At 38.5% G+C, this 20263-nt stretch overlaps 1 protein-coding gene across 3 annotated transcripts in view; it reads right to left on the bottom strand.

Annotated features, from left to right (window-relative positions):
- ppp1r37 (protein phosphatase 1, regulatory subunit 37) overlaps positions 1 to 20035 on the bottom strand; it is a 56755-nt gene extending 36720 nt beyond the window's left edge. For 2 of the 3 annotated variants that reach the window (XM_073853434.1, XM_073853433.1), the window contains exon 1: positions 18285 to 20035. In XM_073853434.1, the coding sequence (XP_073709535.1) occupies positions 18285 to 19011 (727 nt within the window). In that variant the 5' untranslated portion in view covers positions 19012 to 20035. The remainder of the gene's footprint in view (positions 1 to 18284) is intronic. The other variant, XM_073853435.1, reaches the window with a different exon arrangement.
- Positions 20036 to 20263: the final 228 nt, after the last annotated feature.

Below are 20263 nucleotides of genomic sequence, written 5' to 3'. Positions count from 1 at the left end.
CTTATCACATTGAAAGAAAAATGTGCTTGTGTCCTCCATTGTCTTCCCTAGGGTTGTAACGATATAAATGGTTTCAGCAGTAACAACATAAACAAACGGCTTTACAAACGTAACTTCCGGTAAACTCCACTAAGACTCAATTACAACAAAGTCCTATTAGAGTAGTTAATTTCTGATAACAAGCAAAATAAACAACAAGTAGAATACCTTAGTTCATATTAGGGTGGACGATTTGGAGAAAAAATCTAATTGTGATTTTTCTGATCCAAATTGCGATTCGCGATTTATAGTGCGATTTACTAGTATATAATAAAAGAGCTAAATCCAGGTTTGTTGTGGTGGTTTTAACAGCACCAAAGAAAGATGCTGTGCTACTGTTTATTTAAAACCTCTTAAACATTGTACCAAGGTGTCTGCAGGACTTTGCTCTTCTGCAGACAAACTTTTTTAAATCAAAGAACATTAAGAGAATACATTTTAACAATTTATTGAAGGTTTTATTTAAAATAACATATAGGCCAATGTATTTTGGCTGTCACTACAGCAATGCTTCTGACAAGCAAATGTTTAGTTTTTTCTTTTAATCATAAGACTATACTCATCTTGTTTTACTTTTCAGGCATCTGTAATAAATTGTAAATATTAGTTATTAGAATATATGATTTAACATTAGCAAAAATACAAACAAAACACTGCACAGTCCTCACTGTATGATTTTAAATATGGAGCTGCAGAAGCTTGTTCAGTTAAGGAGTGATTTAAATTTTTGTGGGTAATAAACATTTCTAACACAGAAAGCACCAGGTTACTGTCACTTTAAGACCCAAGACAGCTTTAAAAGTGCTCTGCTTCAATATACTGATAAACATCCAGCTTCACTTAGTTCACTTAGACAAGAAAGAAAACTTAGTTTAGTGATCACGCGTGTGCTGACTACTCGCTGTGTGCGCGCTTCATGAACCCTCGTGCCTGTAAATATACTTTTAAAGCAGTGCAGATGTGCGCGTGCAAGAAAGTTTACTGTACCTCTTTCGTCTGCTGTGTTCCGGGCTTTAATGAAACCTGCTTATGCTCTGATAAGACGCTTGTCATTGTTTGCGATGCATGACGAGAAATGGACGTACCTTTCTTTAAGTCCAACATTACACAAAAGGGAAATGTTTTTGCGAATTTATGTCCTCTCATTTGCCGGTTAATGAGTTATAATGGGTTTTAAAAATGACAGAATCCAAAATCTGCCAACTTCCATAACATTCCGCGCTGTGCAGTTAATTCCATTTGTATGCATTTCGCGATTCTGTCCGTGTTTTCCGCATCGCGGAAATCATATGGCTGTACACTGCTGCTCGCACTCATGTTTTCCAAATGGCGTTATCTGACGTTCAGTCAGCACCTCAGTGTTAATGCACTCTATTGGTTTAAACTGCATCAAACGTAAAATGCGCATAAAGCGAACTGTCAAAAACTGTACTAGATGACTGTTATATTTGATAGTTCTGAATCGAAATAATCACAGCTGTTGTGATTCGAAAATCGCGTCCATTCAAATCGTGATTTCGGTTTAAAAAAAACGATTAATCGTGCAGGCCTAGTTCATATTTTATAGCTTAGGCTAGGGATGCACCGAAATTTCGGTCGCCGAAAATTTCGGCCGAAAATGGCATTATCGGTTTCGGGCCGAAATAAAAAAATTTAGCCGAAAATGTAAACTGAAAATGAATGTCAACCGCGCCCCTCCCATCTGTGCGCTAGCGCTTGGGTTTCACTCACTGTGATCAGTCGTCCCCCACCCCTCCCCTTCGTGCTCAATAGTGCTGCGACGACGCGTCGACGTCATTGATTACGTCGACTACGCGACGCGTCACGCTGTTTACATTAATCTCGCGTAATGGCGGCTTCTGCTCCTGGCAGTGTTATCCATACATTTATTTGTTTGTGTGCGCCACAAAATCAACAATGGTCGCAACATTTACATTTTTATTTTCATTTAAAACGGCTTCATTTACTGTTGTTAGCGCTCGGTGGTGCCTCTCTTGTGCAGGCTCTCTCTCTCTCTCTGTGCGTGAAGCCCCTAGACAACGCCTCTCATACATCACACTGAGTGAAAGAATTAAAAGTTGGATGTGTTTTCCATGCGGATTCCTCTGTGTACTTGCATTTTCACGTAAACATCAGATGTTACTGACAGAGAAGACGACTGATTCGAGTTTATCATGAAAGGTTAGCGGTGTTTTCCCACACACACTGGTGCTTGTGCTCGAGCTCTCTCTCTCCTATGCCCGCGCATGTCTTCTGTAGTAACTCTGTGTAATGGCAATTTTGTAATTTGCGCCGAATTGTCTACAATGTCTCGTTTATAAATCAAGATTTTAGTAACTTAGTAGTTAAAGTAACAGCTGGTTGGATTAAACACAAGGTTATTGGGTCATGTTTAGTCACTATTTTAATAGTCTTTGGGGTGGTTTCCTGGACAGAGATTAGCTTAAGCCAGAACCAGACCTTAGTTTAATTAGGAAATATAATTCGTTTAAACAAACATGCCTTACTAAAAACATTACTTGTGTGCATTTTGAGGACAAACTAAAGGCACTGATGTATTTAAAGATATGTCAAGTGCAAGATGTTTTCAGTTTGGACAGCTCTTATATTTATTTTAGTCTAGGACTAGTCTAATCCCTGTCTGGGAAAACGCCACTATATGTCTGACAACAGAACAGATAATATGTGAAAATAGCATTCAGTTGTGTTAAAATGCTAATTTCAGACCTTATTAATGTACAACTTTGTTCTTTTTTTTATAAATGTTTGCAATTTCTTTATTGTTTATTAGATTTTTCCCACCTTTTTGCTGATCCAAAAAAAATAATCTGATCTGTGCCTTAAAAACTGTAATGTGATCCGAACTGTGAGTTTTTTTAATTAGTCACACACCCCTAGTAAAGTTAGTACACAGTGATAGCCATAAATGCAATTCTACTAATAATTGGCATAATAATTTATTTCGGTGTTTCGGTTATTCGGCCTTGGTTTCCTTTTTCCGGTTTTTGGTTTCGGCCAAGAATTTTCATTTCGGTGCATCCCTAGCTAACGACACCGAGCTAACGTTTCTGTGTAAAATGTGTAGTATATAATGTATACAATGTTAACTACAAACCGGCTGTTAAACCCTCCATCACACAAGTGGTGATTCATGATCGCCATCTCCCCCCGTCTTTAGGAAACAGGTTATTTTTGATGAGGTATTTGTTCCAGAGTTCATTTTAGCCACTAGTAAGACCATTAAACAAACAGAAAGCAGAAGTAAAGTTCAGAACCGCGGCAACGCATGTGAGTCCGATGAAACCGTCTATACTGGTATGATGCGTTATTAACAAGCATGATTATCATACCGTGAACATTTGCTTACATATGGGGAAAAATTAAAGCAGATCTCACCTGCCCTATGAAATTTGAAAATGTGTCAGAACCAGAGGATACAAATTTTGATCTCTATCCTCCGCTGAAAAGTTAAAATCTGAAGTATGGAGGCAGAAAAACGCGATTATGCGATCGCATGATTCAATGCATAATCAGCCAAAGTCCGCATATTCATGCGGGGACCGCATTTTTTCCAAATACGCTGCACTTTTGCAGCATAAATTGTGGATTTCCATGGGCAAAATATGTGGGGCTTGCATGATTTCAGAATCCCCTGCATTTTTGTAGCAAAGATCCCATATATCTTAGCAGAAAGTTGAAAATGGTGCATTTACTTCACACAAGCGCAGCAATGTCCACTGTTGTCATGGGAACGTTATGAAGTGACGTGATTATGTGACGTGAACATCATTGAAAAGCTGCAAAAGCTGCAAACAGTTTTTGCAAGTTCCCGCAATTTCATCGCATAAATATAAGAAAACGTGCCGCAAGATCAATGATTTTTGCCCACAACAATCCCAAAAAAACTCTGCGTTTTTCTGGAAGGACTGTTTAGGTATCCGAAAATGCCTCTGCACGTTTTGAGCTCGCATTTATGCGGTTCAAGAGAATATCGGATTGGTGCATCCCTATTACGAGGGCAAACAAACTAAAAATAAATAAATAATAAATCGCTTTTTTATAAGGTCTTTTATAAAAAAGACACTACAAGTCGCAGAAGCCCCTCCCATGACACGAATTTCCGTGTGAATGTCTCCAATGACTAGAATTTCACGCGCCGATGAAGCGAATAAACTCAAATGTTCTAGCATCCAACTATGCGCGAAAAGTGCGTTTTTGCTGCCTCTACCGCGGCTGGTGTAAACGCAGCATAAGACTGCATCTGCAGGAACTGACATTTAAACAAAACAAAACCAACAGCATACTGTCCACATTGGAATACAATACAAAAAATGCAAACTGCCATGTAGTCACTCATAAAAAAATCATCTGGCAGAAAAAACGTGTATGTAACAGCAAAAAGGCATAAAGTTTTAGGATAAAATTACATCTGCTCAAGACAAAAAGAACACTAGGAATCTATCTAGATAGAGACTGCTCCTTAGTGAATATGATTATATGAATATGATTTCTGTGTCTGTGAGATAGGACCTATGTATCACACATAGTATTGTGATGATGACAGTGTAAATTTATATTCCATTAGTTTATGAGACAGAACTTGTGCATATTACAATCGGACACTTTAGCTACTAGTTTTGAAAATCAGTCTTATTGACTGACAATTTTTTTTATCTATAATACAGTGCTTAATACAGAGCATATACTCCAGGCGTCTAATACTGCATCTACAGAGCCCATGATTCACAGGCCCCATATCAGATCTGTAAGGAAAGCCCAGGCCTGGCACCGTTAACCCAGGCAGCTGGGCAGCACAGATAAAACACACTCAACATGAGTCAATCATACATACATCTGAGTTTGAAGAACGGGACCTTATGGGACCTTTTGAACCCGGCAAACTCTCAAAATGTTATTATAAACCAAAAATGTATCAACTATAACTACATTGTCTGGTGGAATGATAGACACAAATTAAAACTGCCTAATTCATGCAATTTTGGGATCAAAATATATCTAGCATACATTCATAATATATGTAAGGGCATGCCTGCAAATGTTGTCCCTGAGGCTGTTTGTCTCTTACTAGTAAGTTAGCTATGATGGCTTGTCATTTACCATGGAGTTTAGGTCTACTCTAGACAACATCTTACTTTAATAACAAATAAATATGCAATAACAAGGTTTGCCTATTATGAAAAGTGTCAAGTCATGAAACATTCAAAAAGATTTAAAAGATGATAACAACATTTCCACATCTGTGTATGTTTTATGGACACGGGGACTGAACAGGGCACAGAATGTACCATATGTACAGCATGTCCTTGGAAAAGCTTTACAAAGTTCCCACTGAGAGTGAGAGACTTCCCAAAACAGGACAACATCATCATTCCCTAGTTATTTTTCCAAATACTCACATACACATAAAAGCCTTAATTAAAATCCATACTTTAGTCAAAAACATTATAGTTTATTAGGTATTGAATGTATGTGTCCATAAAGTTTTCTCAAACAACAATTTTAAAATTACAACTTATTGATCACACTATTTGGTGGGTGATTCTCACGAAACCATTGAAACACCACGGCACTAATGATTTTAGCTTTAAAATGTGTAATATAGTAACATTAAAAAGCATCAGAATTAACACAATACTGTGTTCTACCTTGCACAATGTGTGATTTCAACATAAGAATTTATAATTGTACATTTTATCTCATTTTCTGCTGAAATTCTCATTACCGCAATGTGTCCGGCTGTGTTTGAACATGCCTTATGTTGTAATTTAATCAAATTAACACAAAAAAATGGATGTTTTGCTAGACTACTTTAGATGACAGAAAAAATATTTACTGAATATTCATGTATAATAATAATGAAGAAAAATTAGGAAAATGATGTGTCCGTGCCTGATGTTCTCATCCTCCGCAACACTTTTTGAGAACAGTTTAAGCACACATACAGAATTTTAATAAAGTTTGATTTTGAGTGACCAAGCACATGGACAAGTTACTTCAAGATGGCTACCAGGTAAGATCATTTTTTTACAGTTAATTTGAAATATTGTCTTGTCAGAATGCTTACACGACATTTTGATTATCATTACCGCAACAGATGCTTATTAAATGTTAATTTAATTAATAGAAGCATAATACTTTGATTTTAAATGCATGTGCAGAATCCCCAAATTATGTTCTTTCAGGTTTGTCGTGTATTTTTGAAAATATGTCAGTGTTGATGTTTTCTGACTGTTGCGGTAATGAGATTTTTTAGGACTAATTTTTTAAATTATGTTACAAAAAGTGTTAAATGATAAGTAAAAGTTTTTAAATTAATGTTCCCATTTCCTCCAGACTTTGTTTTTCAATGTCTAGTGGGAAAAAAAGTAAATTTAAGCAATTTTTACATTTTCATGCTTGACATGTTTAAAACCAAGTTTTCGTGAGAATCACCCTGGTAAGCTTCATAAGCCATATTTCTATGTCTGCGACTCTGATAGGGGCTCTGACACCTGAAAGCTTTCAAAAAATCCTTACATTACACTGGGCCAGCACAGTGGTGAGACTGAACTGAATACATAACAAAAGGTCCATATTGCAGAAAAATATGGATCATAACACACAGTACAGTATGATTTTTATGTGTAGGCGAACATGTGTACACAGAATAATATACAGCCAAAAGTATATTTTCTTTTGAATCGCACTTGTACACAGATGTTGGACACATGGGCATTGCGACAAAACGCATCTCCTGAGCTACATACTACATTCTCATGTACGCGCATGCACGACCTAATCAACAATGTACGCAGGGTTTCAAAAATCTGCCGATGTGCGTACAGTACACACACTCTTCTGAAGATGAAAACTTTAAAAAGTGGACCATACTTTGGTCTTAAAGGGGCCATGGCACAAGACATTTTTAAGATGTCCAATAAATCTTTGGTGTCCTCAGAGCACATGTGTGAAGTTTTAGCTCAAAATACCATATAAATAATTTATTATAGCATGTTAAAATTGCCACATTGTAGGTGTGCAAAAATGTGCTGTTTTGGGTGTGTCCTTTAAAATGCAAATGAGCGGATGAAGTGAAAACACTGATCACAATGATTGTGGTTTGTTGCAACTGAAACTTAATTGTGCTGTGAATTATTTTGACATCATAAGGAGAGCAAAATTTCAACAACCTATTTTTTCATGTGCTTAAAGAGAATGGTTTAACAACACTAAGTTACTGGGATGATTTTTTTCACAGTTTCTAGATTGATAGAAGCACTGGGGACCCAGCCATAGCAGTTAAACATGAAAAAAGTCAAATTTTCATGCCAAGGCCCATTTAAAGCCTTACAGTAACTCTTTTTATGAGTTTTACTAATCCAAACTATGGCTTTGTGAGAGTGGAGATAGTCAATGAAGAACAGTCGATCAGTCTTAGGAGAAGCCAGTAGTCCGCATTCCTGTAACTGGCAGCTTTCCGAGAGGAGCACAAGAGAACATTTACTAAAATGTCTACTGCTGACCAGCTCAGATTTCTAAATTAAAGTCTTCTGCTGTAACACTCATTAGATTTAGATTAATAAATACTGCTGCAGTGCTAAATCTGTGAGAAAAAGCTAAATAAAATAAAACAAAACGGCAGTTAAAACCCAAAAGGTGTTGGAATCTAAAAATTATTATTTAAATAAATTATATATGATATGTATTGGTGTAAAAAGATAAAGGCAGTGGCCTTATATAGACCTGGTATCAAGAGCTGTCTTGTGTGATACTTGTGTGAGTACATCTGATATAACTAACATGCCGGTCCTGTGAACTCTTTGAAGGGAGTGTTACCTCATGCATATTAGATCTGTGTTCTACTGTTGAAAAAAGCACAACAAATACAAAAGGAAGTTTATAGTTTCTTTAAAATTTACTTTTATATTTTTAGTTCACCACAAATGTTTGCATGCAGTAGACTGCTCATTGTTTACAGGTCATCCCTCTACTATGCAAACCATATACAAATAAGCTGAATACAACATTTAACTTAAATATACATGAATTGTTACAGAAATGTTAACTTTTGAAACATCATAAAAGACAAATCAACACCTAGATAATACAACTGTAAACTGTAAAATCAATTACTCTATTTACCGTAAAACTTCAAATAATAGCCCGGGCTTTTATTTTCCCAAACCTATCATCACACCAGGCGTCTAAAAGAGACAGGCGTCTATAAGAGACAGGCTTTTAATTTAATTGTTCCAGCATGACAGCAGGAGGTTACCACATATTACGTTTTATTTTTAATTTGAATGTGTTTAACAAATTAGTTTGTGTAATAACAACGGTCTTAATTTATTTGCAGTATAAATAAAGCAAACAATGATATGTTTTTTTTATTGGTTGTTGCGTGAAATCTTACCCAGATACAACAGTGCTATTTTCTGATTGGCTATTGTGTAGCCTCTTTCTTTTTTTGTATTGGCTCGCTCGACTAGAACTCTAGGGAAGACGGGCTTGATAGAGAGAGAGAGAGAAGTGCGGCCAGATACATTTTAGGCGCTGCAGCATATTAAATATGATAAATAGTGTTTCCGCATGAGAAATACAATGTGTGGCGGGAGTGCATGCATGACAAAAGACTGAAAGCCCGGCTATTATCAGCGGCCCCAAAACACTACCGGCCCACCGGGAAAAGTCCTGACTCTCCCGATTGCCACTTCGCTACTGTCATCATCACCTCAATCCTGGCGACGAAGCTTGTTGTGTTGTCATAGTGATGAGTAAAGGAACGACTGCGTCTGTCACGTGACATCTACCGGTAAGCAAAAAAAACTTTAGCGTGTTCAATCTGCACCATAGAACTGTCTTAAACAGACTATCTGCCGGGTTTTAGAAGATTAAATACAACCCGAAACTAAAAAACAGACCAGGCCTTTATTTGAGACAGGCGTTTATTTACCCAAACTTGTCACCACACCAGGCGTCTAAAAGAGACAGGCGTCTATTTGGGACTCGGCTATTATTTGAAGTTTTACGGTATATATCACTTTATAACATTACCTTATTTAAAATGTCTTTATATTGTTTTCTTTTAATTTTACTGTGTCATTCCTATTTATGTCTGCACTTCATTTTTGTTCTTCTGGACTGTAAGCTCCTGTCACAAAGACAAATTCCTTGTGTGTGCGTTAACGTACTTATATGTTATGAAGCTCTTTCTGATTCTAATTAGATGCAAGTGAAAAAGAGAGCTTGCAAATTATAAAAGGCATTTTGAATATAATACAGCCCCATTGTCTTATTGAGTAGGTGTGTTAATCACTGAAAACCTGAAAGCCCAGGTAACATTGTTCAACAAAATAAAGACATGTTCACACCCTCCCAAATGGTTAAACAGGTAATATAAGAGGTCTCAGGGATTTTACTTAAATACAACTTGCATACTTTCTAAAAGTATAATACAAACTAATACATCCAGGGCTTGACAGGATGGATGTTTTTGAATGACATGGTTGAAAACAGCAATTTTACAATTGTATACTTTTATACAAGATCAAATTTTTACTTAATTGAGTATCTCGTCAATTAAGAGAAAACGTTTCGTAACAACCCTTCCTAAATGCATTGAACTTTCATTTCCAAAGACGTGGAACTCACCGAGTGGTCAGTTTTTGTCCAACTCCATTGACTTGTATTAGATCTGCTGTGAGATACGGTATTACTCCGCAGCCGGAAACGGAGTTGTTTGTATTACTGCAATTGGCAAAGGTGGATTATCACCACCAACTGGGCTGGAGTGTCTATTATTCAAGCTCTCAGCGGAAGAATGTACGGGTGTGAGGTGTTTGGAAAAATAGGTCCACAAGTTTACAACGAATGCTAAAACACCTGTTGGCAAGCATCTTTTGCAGTGATTTTTGTGTGAGCATATTAGTGAACACCCCTGGCCACTCGCTGGGTTTCACGTCTTTGTGGACGAGAGTTTGGTGCATTTTGGGACAGATTGTTCCAGTGCACTTATGGACCCATTGTGAGGGTGGGGGTGTGATACCACAGAAACCGAAATTCTCGGGCCAGCAGCATGTGTCCAAATTTCAGTCAAAACCGTTTTATTTCATCATAAACCATCTGAAAACAGGGCTTTAAGTGTAAAATACCGAACTTGTCCTTTAAGTTTAAGGGGTTAAAAGATCATATTTTATATATTGTATAGATATTTACAATAAAAATGACTTCCAACCTGATTCCCTGGGCTTGAAACTAAAAAGCTGTTTTGGTTAGTGCTACATCACAGAAAATCAACAAAAAATTATTTGCTGCCATACCTTACCTGGCTGTACCATCCCCTTTAGATGTAAAATACAGCTTTAAAATTCTAAGAAATGAATCTACTTGCTTCTGCAATATAAGGATTATCTCCCCTACATAAATATGTGTTTGTTTAAGCTTAGGTGAGGCAACAAAGCCAAAGGCCAGATCTAATCAGAACAAAACAACCAGCAAATGAATTACATTATGCAAGCGAATTCTGCAGGCAGCACTGCGATTTGGTCTCAGTTTAAACAGACTACGAATGCTCAAAGTTTAAACAGTACAGCAAGTGGTCTTTCTCAGAGTAAAGATAATGACAGCTCCTCTAAACTATGCACTGCATGCGATAAGGATGACATGTAAACAAAAGCTTAATGTTGGCAATTAAAGCGAGGTGCTGTCGGCAGACAAAATCAAGCCCCTCGGGGTACAGACAGATATTTGCACTCTTAGGCAAGACTGTGCCGAGTCCCTCGGCTGCATCAAACAAGCCTAGACAGCAAGATCACTTCCTTTAAGCTGAAAGCATGAGACAAAATGCACCACACGAAGCAGCTTCAATATGCAATGTCTTATTCGTAAGCACATTTTTGAGCATTTATGCAGGGAGTTTCCCACACCTTATTTAACTTCAAATTCAAGGACCTTTCAAGGACTTTCCAGTTCCAATACCCTCAAATTCAAGGGTTAAATGTGGGGACATATTTCAAGTGAGTGCAAGGTTAAATTGTGTAACCTTTTAACATACAATGTTACAGTTCCCTTTTGAGGGAACTCGCGCTGCATCACTGCTGTGGCACTTTGGGGACGCGTCCAGGGGTAAGTGCGTCTGAATGTGTATATCAAATTTAACTAATAGTGAGGCTTAACGACAAAGACAGGGTGATCTAAAGCGAGGTGATCTAGCGATATACTTCCTGGGAGCAAGGAAGTATATCGCTATCTGAAATATTGCCAGAGACGCCGTTACAGGGACGCAGGAAGTATGACAATGGAGACGCAGCGTCTCGTTCCCTTCTCGGGGAACAACAGTTACATACATAACCCGAGACGTTTTCATGTGTCAAACACAACTATGCAAAAAAGCATTTTGGTATGAATCAACATTCGCATACAGAAGATATAAGCATTTAAAGTGAACAGTTTAGCACATGTGCTTAAAAGTCTAGAATTTTTATCCTACACTACACAGGGAATAATATGGATTTTTTCCAGAAAACTTCTTGCATAAAATAGATTCAAGCACTTTCAATGACCTCTATCTTAGGGGTGGCACGGTTCACAAAACCCTCGGTTCGGTTCGTATCACGGTTTTATGGTCACGGTTCTCGGTTCAGTACGGTTCTTGTTGTTATTTTTTTCTTTTAATTTTTAACACTCCAGAAATGTATTATCTTATTAATGTATTAATTATCCATAATTTAGGATACAGTATTAAAAAAGTTATATCATGTATGTAATCATGCACAAACTGAATTTGACTTTAAGCACATTATTGGGACCACCCCTGAGGAAAGCCAGGTGAGATTTTGATACAGCAGAGGGCAGACATTGATGATTTCAACATGCTTTTCATTTATTTGGCAAAAAAGAGAATGTGTATTGCCATCTACATGAACTTATGTGCCTTTTTAGCACACAAAGATAACTTGCATTTATCAAAATGCCAACTTCAGTGTAGCTCTTAGATTTATCACTGAGAGGCTGCTTAAATACTGCAGAGAGTATATGTGGACGAGAGAGAAACATAACGTTTACACCTGCAATATTTAAATCAGTCTCTTTTGTCCACTTTTGTCTACTAATGTCCTGATTACTTTGAGGGGCAATTTATGAAATAAGATTGCGCAACTTTCACACGGTAGCAAAATGAAACTACGCGGATATCAGCCGCTTTTGTTTTATTAATGAAAGGCTAAAAATAGCGCTGAATACGAAAAGACGTAAAACAGTGTTCAGTACCTCAGATTAGATAAATGGTCGGAGAGAAGGCGGTCTCCTGTGGCTGTTCGAACACATTCAACCCATAGACTGCAGTTCTATCTATCGTTTTATTTCCGCTGTCATCATATGTAACATAAAAAAATGTTTCCACACACCAGACTTATACGACGCTGGCGCATCCTCCAACTCCAGGCAGACTTCCTTTTCTCTCCCACTTGCCATTTCTACACGTAACATAACCAGTCACCTCTTCTTTCGCGCGAAAGGGAAACACGCTATCTGAGGTCACATACAGGGCATGTGGCTACATTGAGCATGCCATGGACCGTTGAACCGTGCGACGCATACGCGCCCCGAACCGAACGGTTCGGATTTTTTTCATGAACCGTGCCACCCCTACTATGCATGTATATTTTCAAAAACTTCCCAGGGCCTTGAATCCCCCCACCCCAGATTCATAAACTTTCAAGGACTTCAAGGACCTGTGGGAAACCTGTGGAAATGTGATAAAGCTCCAATGTACGGCTGCAACTAACATTTTTAATTGATTTAATCTAACGATTATTATAATAATGTAGGACTTAGTGACCTTAATAACAACCAGACCAATATCGATTCCCAAGCAGAGACTAACTAACATGCAACCAGTATGCTTTATGTGTTTTTCACTGTTTGGCAACCCTGGCTGTCTGCCTACCATAAATGCAACAGCAGCAGATAAGCCCAACTACATTTTTTCTTAGTGTCTCGAACCTAAATACCACTACCCAAATGTGTAGGTGGTCTTGAATCAAAATCTCATTTGCAAAGCAAAAAATAAATAAATCAATGAACTGTAAAGAGAAAGTTATTTATTTCTCATGTCTGTGTTAAATCATAGCTTTTGCTGTAAGGGCAGCAGTGACACCACTGAATTTACAGCATGGAAGGTCGTGTGCTTGGGTTGACACAGGGTTGAGACACAATCAGGGCTGGTCTCTTTGTTTGAACAGAGCAAACCAACCTGTCTGATAACACTGCTCAACAACATCAGACCATCTATTAGCCATTTTAAACCTATTATTCCTATTATCAACAAAAGCCCCAAACAATTTTGTTCAATGCATTTTTTATATTATGGCAGTTGGGTATAACATTTTAAACATATGTCGGAGCCCCTACAGAAGTTTGTGTCTGAGGTCTTTGGGGGGGGGGGTCAAAGGCAAACACAAGAGGAGAACTTTGCTAAACTCCGGGGACCCCGATGGCCAGTAACATCTAAGCGATGCCTTTCAAAATAGATCTTCACACCACTTTATGCCAGCTGACCTCAAAGTCATTCACACAGCAGTGTCACAGTCATGGGGGAACAAAAACACACCCACACTGCATCCATGCCCTTTCTGTAGAGCTAAATTACCTCAAAGATGACCTGAATGAACCATTAGCACTGTTGAAAGCCATCATGAACCCAGATTACATACACAGACTTGAGCCAACCTGTTAACCGGTTACTGACTTTTATATGGTTTGAGATTTACCACTCTGTATACCAGCTGAATAAAACAATTATTTGTCACACCATATTTTGAATGACAATAAAATGATATAGTTTATTTTCTTTTATTTTTTGGTGTAATGCTTTACTCAAGTTTCATAAATGCATCTCTGTGGATGCAGTGGCTGGCACGTGTACAATAAGTAGGTTTGCATCACATAGCACGTTTTCTGCTTTTGAAAGGAATCGTGGTTAATGATCAAATACACTGCCAGACACGAATCACGAGTGAAATCCACCCGACAGAAGCCTCAGGCAACATCTACAGTCATCCAAATCAAGGGCAACTGATCACAGCGGATGATGTCTGATTTATTTCAATAATATTTTCTGATTCAGGTGCTTTACTTGGATTTACGTCAGGTGGTTTACTATAAATGCATTAACGTGTGGGCACCTTTTCTGCGAAAGGGTTCAATGAATATAAATCTGCTGTTTTTTACATAAGCATAAATGATTTGTTTGACATGGGGACACGCCTTAATGTTTAGGGGTACCTGAACTGAGATTTCAGAGATAAGAGATTATAGCCTTATAAATTCATTATTTCATATTTAGCATGCAGGGCTCAACGCAAATAATTTTTTACACTTGCCCGGTCGGGCCAGTGGTTCAGGTTTTCACATGCGCCCTGCCATAATTATCACTGGCTCCACCAAAAAAAGATTTCTGTGTCACATATTTAAAATAATAATTCAAAAGTCAAAAATAATTGTATACATCTTATTCATCATTTGTTAAGACAATTTGAAATTTCACAATACTCTTATCAGGGTCAATAGTTTCAGGTATATCAGGATCAACTGCACAGAAATGGAGAACTCATATCAAAGAAATCCTGTGGTAAGGAAGATAATGAACCATTATTCATAAAACAATGTTATTAATATGCTGTGTGAATAATGTCTTTTGACACGCTTAAGTTAAAATGATCTCTTCATTCATAAGTCTCGCCATTAAATTTAGTGGACCAGATCAAGTGTTATTATCGGCAACCGTTTCAGACATCATGCACGCTATGTGCTGTCGGCTTTTCTCATGAGCTTCGTTTTGTTTACGTAGTAGCTTTTTCCAATGGAAAAGGCCCCCGACTTGTCTGCTTTACCTGGAAACTGACGGCAAACTGAGCAAAAACATTGCATTGTTTCTTTCATCGTGTTTTTAAGTAAATGTCTGCTTCCAAGATGTTAAATTACGTTTTCGTTTGGCCTCATAATTAGAGGCCGCCGGCGCCACCGCCATCTTAACGTCTCTGCTCTACCAGCTGACGTAACACATGCAACATTGTCCAAAACAACCCATAAGGTAGAAGAAACCTCCTGGCATTGCTGAAAATAGGGATGTCAAATTATGCAATTTCCCATAATCGATGATCATTTAACGATCAATCAATCAAATAATCATTAACAGTAATAGTGCAATAAGCCATTACAGCAATGGCATTTAGCCAATGACATAAAAGTGTGCGTAAAAATGGCAGCTTCCTCACGCGAATTAAAAGATTTTATTTTGTCTAAATAACATGCTAGTGGGATTGTAAAATGAGTCAATGTAGTTGGTGTTTTGATAAAAATCATCAATTTAATCTCCTAATGAAATATAATGACTAATAGACACAGTAAACTCCGCCTCATAACGGGCACTCCGCACAGTCAGATGAAAGTCTGTGCGTCCATGACAAAATAAAAGATTCATTATCATCAAGTGTTATTTTTCTAGTTATTCACCTAGCTTTCTGAGTCGTTGATACACCGGCGCTTGTTGTAATTATATCCAAGAAGCACACGAAGGGCACTTTTCTCGTCGTCACCTTAGCTTTAGACCTGCGGCGTACTTTCAGTAAAGACGCTTATATTAAGAAGATTTCAATCTTTCATTAGAAAACCCGCAACAGTGTTTAGCGTGTAGCGCCTCAGCCAGTCAATAATGATGATCAATGATTACGGGCGTTCAGAGTGTAACGACAGTCAGTTACAGTTTACTGTGACGGGTGACTTTTTTATCTTTAGTCATCTTACATAAGGACAGTTTGAACTATAATAATGATTGCTCGTTCAGTGCAATGGGTTTGACAATGACTCTGATCATGGCCAGGTGTTCCCTGATCGATTTGGTTTTTATACAGAGTGTTAATCAGACCCAGGACCAGAAGTAATTAAACTAGGAGTGGACCCGACTGAATCATTTAAAACAGGTACGGGTCCTGGGTCCTCAGTGAAGACCCTTACTTCCTGTAACTCCTGAAGTTTAGAGAAAAGACGACTGCTATCTTCAATACTTATAGGCTACAAAACTTATAGGCTCATATTTTTTTCAGAAGGTGCAAAAAAATAATAATAATAGACAAGTAATGTATGTTGTTGGATCTTTAAATATTAACATATCAATAATGAGTCATTACTGCAAATACAACAAAACAAGAAACTCAGAACTAAGTTGCTAGGTTTCTAAACATGGCCGGTGGGTCGCCCATGAAATCACATGAGTAGAAGTGCAGTGGATAAACACATACAAGTGTTTCCCTGATACAAAAGCTCAGGGTGGGAGGAAATGGTGTAGGAAACCAAGCTACAAAAGTGGGAAGTTCAGCTTTGGAATATAAGGAAATTATAAACCATACAGTGCAGGCAGGTGATTTAAACTACTTCCTCATTCCTAAATAACAACAGAACAATGTGTGATGTTGAAATAAGATCCTTCAAAGCCTCTTAAATAAAAAAAAAAACACTTCAACTAGGCTCTAAAAAGGTTTGCAGATGCATGATGATTTAGCCTTGGTACAAAGACAGAAAATAAAGGCTTTCTGGGGAAAAAGGCACGAGCAACTGGATTAAAAAGACTACAACTAGTGCGACAATCTATAGAAAAATCAAATAAGGGACTACCCTGCATACTCACATCACATGAGTGAATCAACTAGCTAGTTACTCAGTTACTGCATTGCAATTCACCCCAAGCAGTATATTTATTGCAAGGGCAGCCCTTTTAAAAGTCCGGTGGTGATGCAGGACAGCTGTAATTCTCCAGGGACAAAATTATCTGGAAATTAAACAGCAATCTTTGTGCTGGCTCATTAGCTCTTTAAACATTAGGTTATTACCACAAACAACCAGTAAGACAGGACTGATAAACTGCATTAATTCCAAGCTCTTTTTCTCAAGAAGAGAGAATAACCTAATGAACAAAACGTAGATAGCTGATCCCAAAATAGGAAACGTTATAACTTTCATCTACATTACTCATTTTAATCTAGTATACAAACATTTGAAACTCAAATAAGAAGGATGTGTGACTGTAGACCATAAGCCTTCACAATATCAATAAAAAAAACATCATATTTTTAATTTTCTAAGCAGGGCTCCAGACTAACTTTTTTCACTAGGAGCACAGTGGCCCCCAACTGAAAATTTTTAGGGGCGCAACCAGAAAATTTAGGGGCACACACCAAAAATCAACATGCTTACCAAATATTCACATTTCTACTAATTTCCACTGTATTACTAATAAATACTTTAATGACAGATGCAGAAAGTACAATGTGCTGTTTCAAATTCAGTGTCACATCACAAAAAAGGTCAAATACTGGTCGCACATGTGCGACTGGATGTAAAATTCAGTGCACACTCTCAAATTTTGGTGGCAGTCTGGAGCCCTGCTAAGCATCATAGATGTTTCTGTCCATGTGTTGAATTCCTAGTAAACACACAATCTGATAATGTACCTTGATGATAATGCACCGTAAGCCACTTTGGTGAAAGCATAAAGGTAACGCAAATATCACAAAGGACACAAACACCAGCTGTCAAACACAACGTTGTTTATTGTCTTGACGGCTTTGTTGTTTAACAGATTGTGCTTACTCAGACATAAGCAATGCACACTACACCTTGACCAGTGCACAACACAAAAGAGATTCCCTGCAGGGCATGGAGACACACCTCAAAACCTTTGCCCTAGACAAAAGCAAAGAACGTACTGTTATATTTTTGCTGGCTCAGAAACGTGCGTGTTTGCGAGTGTGACGTGACACTCTGTGATCAAAAGCACAATGACACGAGGTTCTAGGTTACCTTGCTTTATACGAGTTGCTGTAAAGCAACTGATATGTATGTTTGCTGGACCTCTGATGGGTTTAATGGCTACAGTTGTTATGTAGCTGTCAAGGACTCTGGGATCGAATGTCGTTTGGATCACGAGAGCCTTTCAGGAAACCACTGCTGTTTGTGCTCGCTCACTCTTTTCCTGAAGCGTAACAGGTAACAGAAGCCATGTTCAAAGTCGTGGCTTTAGTTCAAAATGGTCTGATCACAAAGTAAAATTATTTAAACCTTTGAGTGGAGCAACAATGCATGCCGCAGGAGGTGAGCTGTGCGTTTGGGAAGAAGTTCAAAGGTGCTGACAATGCAACCAAAAAGCATTCACACACTACAACACTGAGAAACCGTAAATGTCCACTTACCATGTCTCCAAGGGTCCTTCGGCTCAACCGCACCCGAGACGATGTCCTCATCAGACGGAAAGGTCACCCTTTTGGAGCCGTGCCTGACCCCCGCTTGGTCCACCGGCGTGGAAGCGGTGGAGATGGCCTCCACGCATGGACTTATCAAAGGTACATCATCAGTACTTTCCTCTGAAGGTGCCTGTGAATGCAGTTCGATGACAGTGTCTGAAATGAGGGCGTTATCGCAAATAGAGGCACTTCCATCGCTTAGATGTGTCTGGGCTGCTGGCTCCAACTCCAAAACTCCATTTTCACCCAGACTTAAATCCACACCCATATCCGTCTCACCATCATCACCTCCTCCATCTCCGATCGAGATTTCGGTCACTGGTGATTCCTCAAACTCCTCAATGCTTGTACCTTTTTGCAGTTCACCACTGGAACCGTTAACAGGGTCAACTGTAATTGCTGCCGATGCAATGGATCCATTGTTTTTACTGTGCAATGTTTTGATGTCCGCGGAAAGGTCAATAACCTCATCCTTGGAATGAACGTCTTTTAATCTCGCTAAGACAGCCGAGTCAGCAGCCTCTATGGCAGCACCCCGCACCCCCTGGTCTCCATCCGTCAGCACGTGACCATCACAGGGAATGATTTCGTCGGCGGGGTGTGATGTAGTGTTGTCATCGACGTTGGGTTTTGTCATGGCATTGCACAAATCTACAGCTTGATCCTCGCAATTCATTTTCTCATGTCCAGAGTCTGAACACGGCACTGCCTTTCACGCGTTAAAGACGACAAAAGTCACCTAAAACATAGTTTAAACCTATCAAGCTCCAGCAGAAACAGGTCTAGTTCTCCCTAACAAGTGCATTACCTGTAAACCTTCACATGACAGCAAAAATCACAACTTTGAAAGGGGTACCAGCATATATTTCCTAAAAAACAAGTCAATACACTTTACTTAGTTGTGCATTCACAACTTCATTGATACAATTGCTGTAGTGTTTTAGTACATTCTATGAGCCTAGCCATTCAATAACCATCACTTATGTTTTAAATACCTTTTTAAGTGCATATGCTCAATCCTGTGCTCTGATCAGGTTGTAGGAACGTACAATATAAGAGTTAAAGTCAAAATGTATCATTGTCAGCCACATTAAAAGAAAATATCTCACGTGGACATCACGTTGATACGATCACAGACCACCCTATCAGTAAACATCGTGTCTTGAAGGCCTGTTCTGCATCTCAACAACTGTTTCTGACTTCTTATCACGATCAATAACAAGAGTAAATCGCATTCATATTAAAGACAACAGTCTATAAATCAGGTTGGTGTGTGATATCAAGGTCTTTCAAAGCTGGCCTGCTCTCATGCGCCAAGATATTTGCGTTTAATAAAACAAACTCTTATAAGACAATGGCTTAAAGTGCAATACACTGTTTTTAGATCCAGTCGTGTCTTTAAAGTGCCAGGTCGATGAATCCGTCTATTTCACTTTCTGTGTCGCGGCGCTGGGCTCAAATAAAAACAGGCGTCACACTCCGGAGACCGTCTTCATCTTCAAAACTCGAAACAAACGGCCTTGTAAGCATCATACAAACACACTTTTCCTTTCGCCTCGAATGACTGATGTTGAATGGAACATAAAAACGCAAAAACAGCAGATAATAAGGGGAAATATTGGCTCCGGTGCAGCTTCAGTCCGGAGCGACTGTGTTTGTCTGTTGACTGCTCTGAGATACGTCATCAACCGACCTTGGAAAAGCGCGTGAGATTTAGCTGCAGCACTTTCAGCGCTTCAGTTCACCCGGGGTTTTAATAAATAAAGAGTTAATGTGTGCCAAATGGAAAATATTTTGGTGTGTTGTTTTTGGTATTTTTTCCGAAGCATTAACTCTGTTATTGGTGTCGATCGTTGCTTATACTAAATTGCTAGTATTTTCACGAATCAGCGTGGCAATGACATTTGAACTTTGCCAAACAGCTGTCA

Source organism: Misgurnus anguillicaudatus, chromosome 15 (genome assembly GCF_027580225.2).
Source record: "Misgurnus anguillicaudatus chromosome 15, ASM2758022v2, whole genome shotgun sequence".
Classification (NCBI taxonomy): Eukaryota; Metazoa; Chordata; class Actinopteri; order Cypriniformes; family Cobitidae; genus Misgurnus; species Misgurnus anguillicaudatus.
This window is presented reverse-complemented; position numbering and strand designations above follow the sequence as displayed.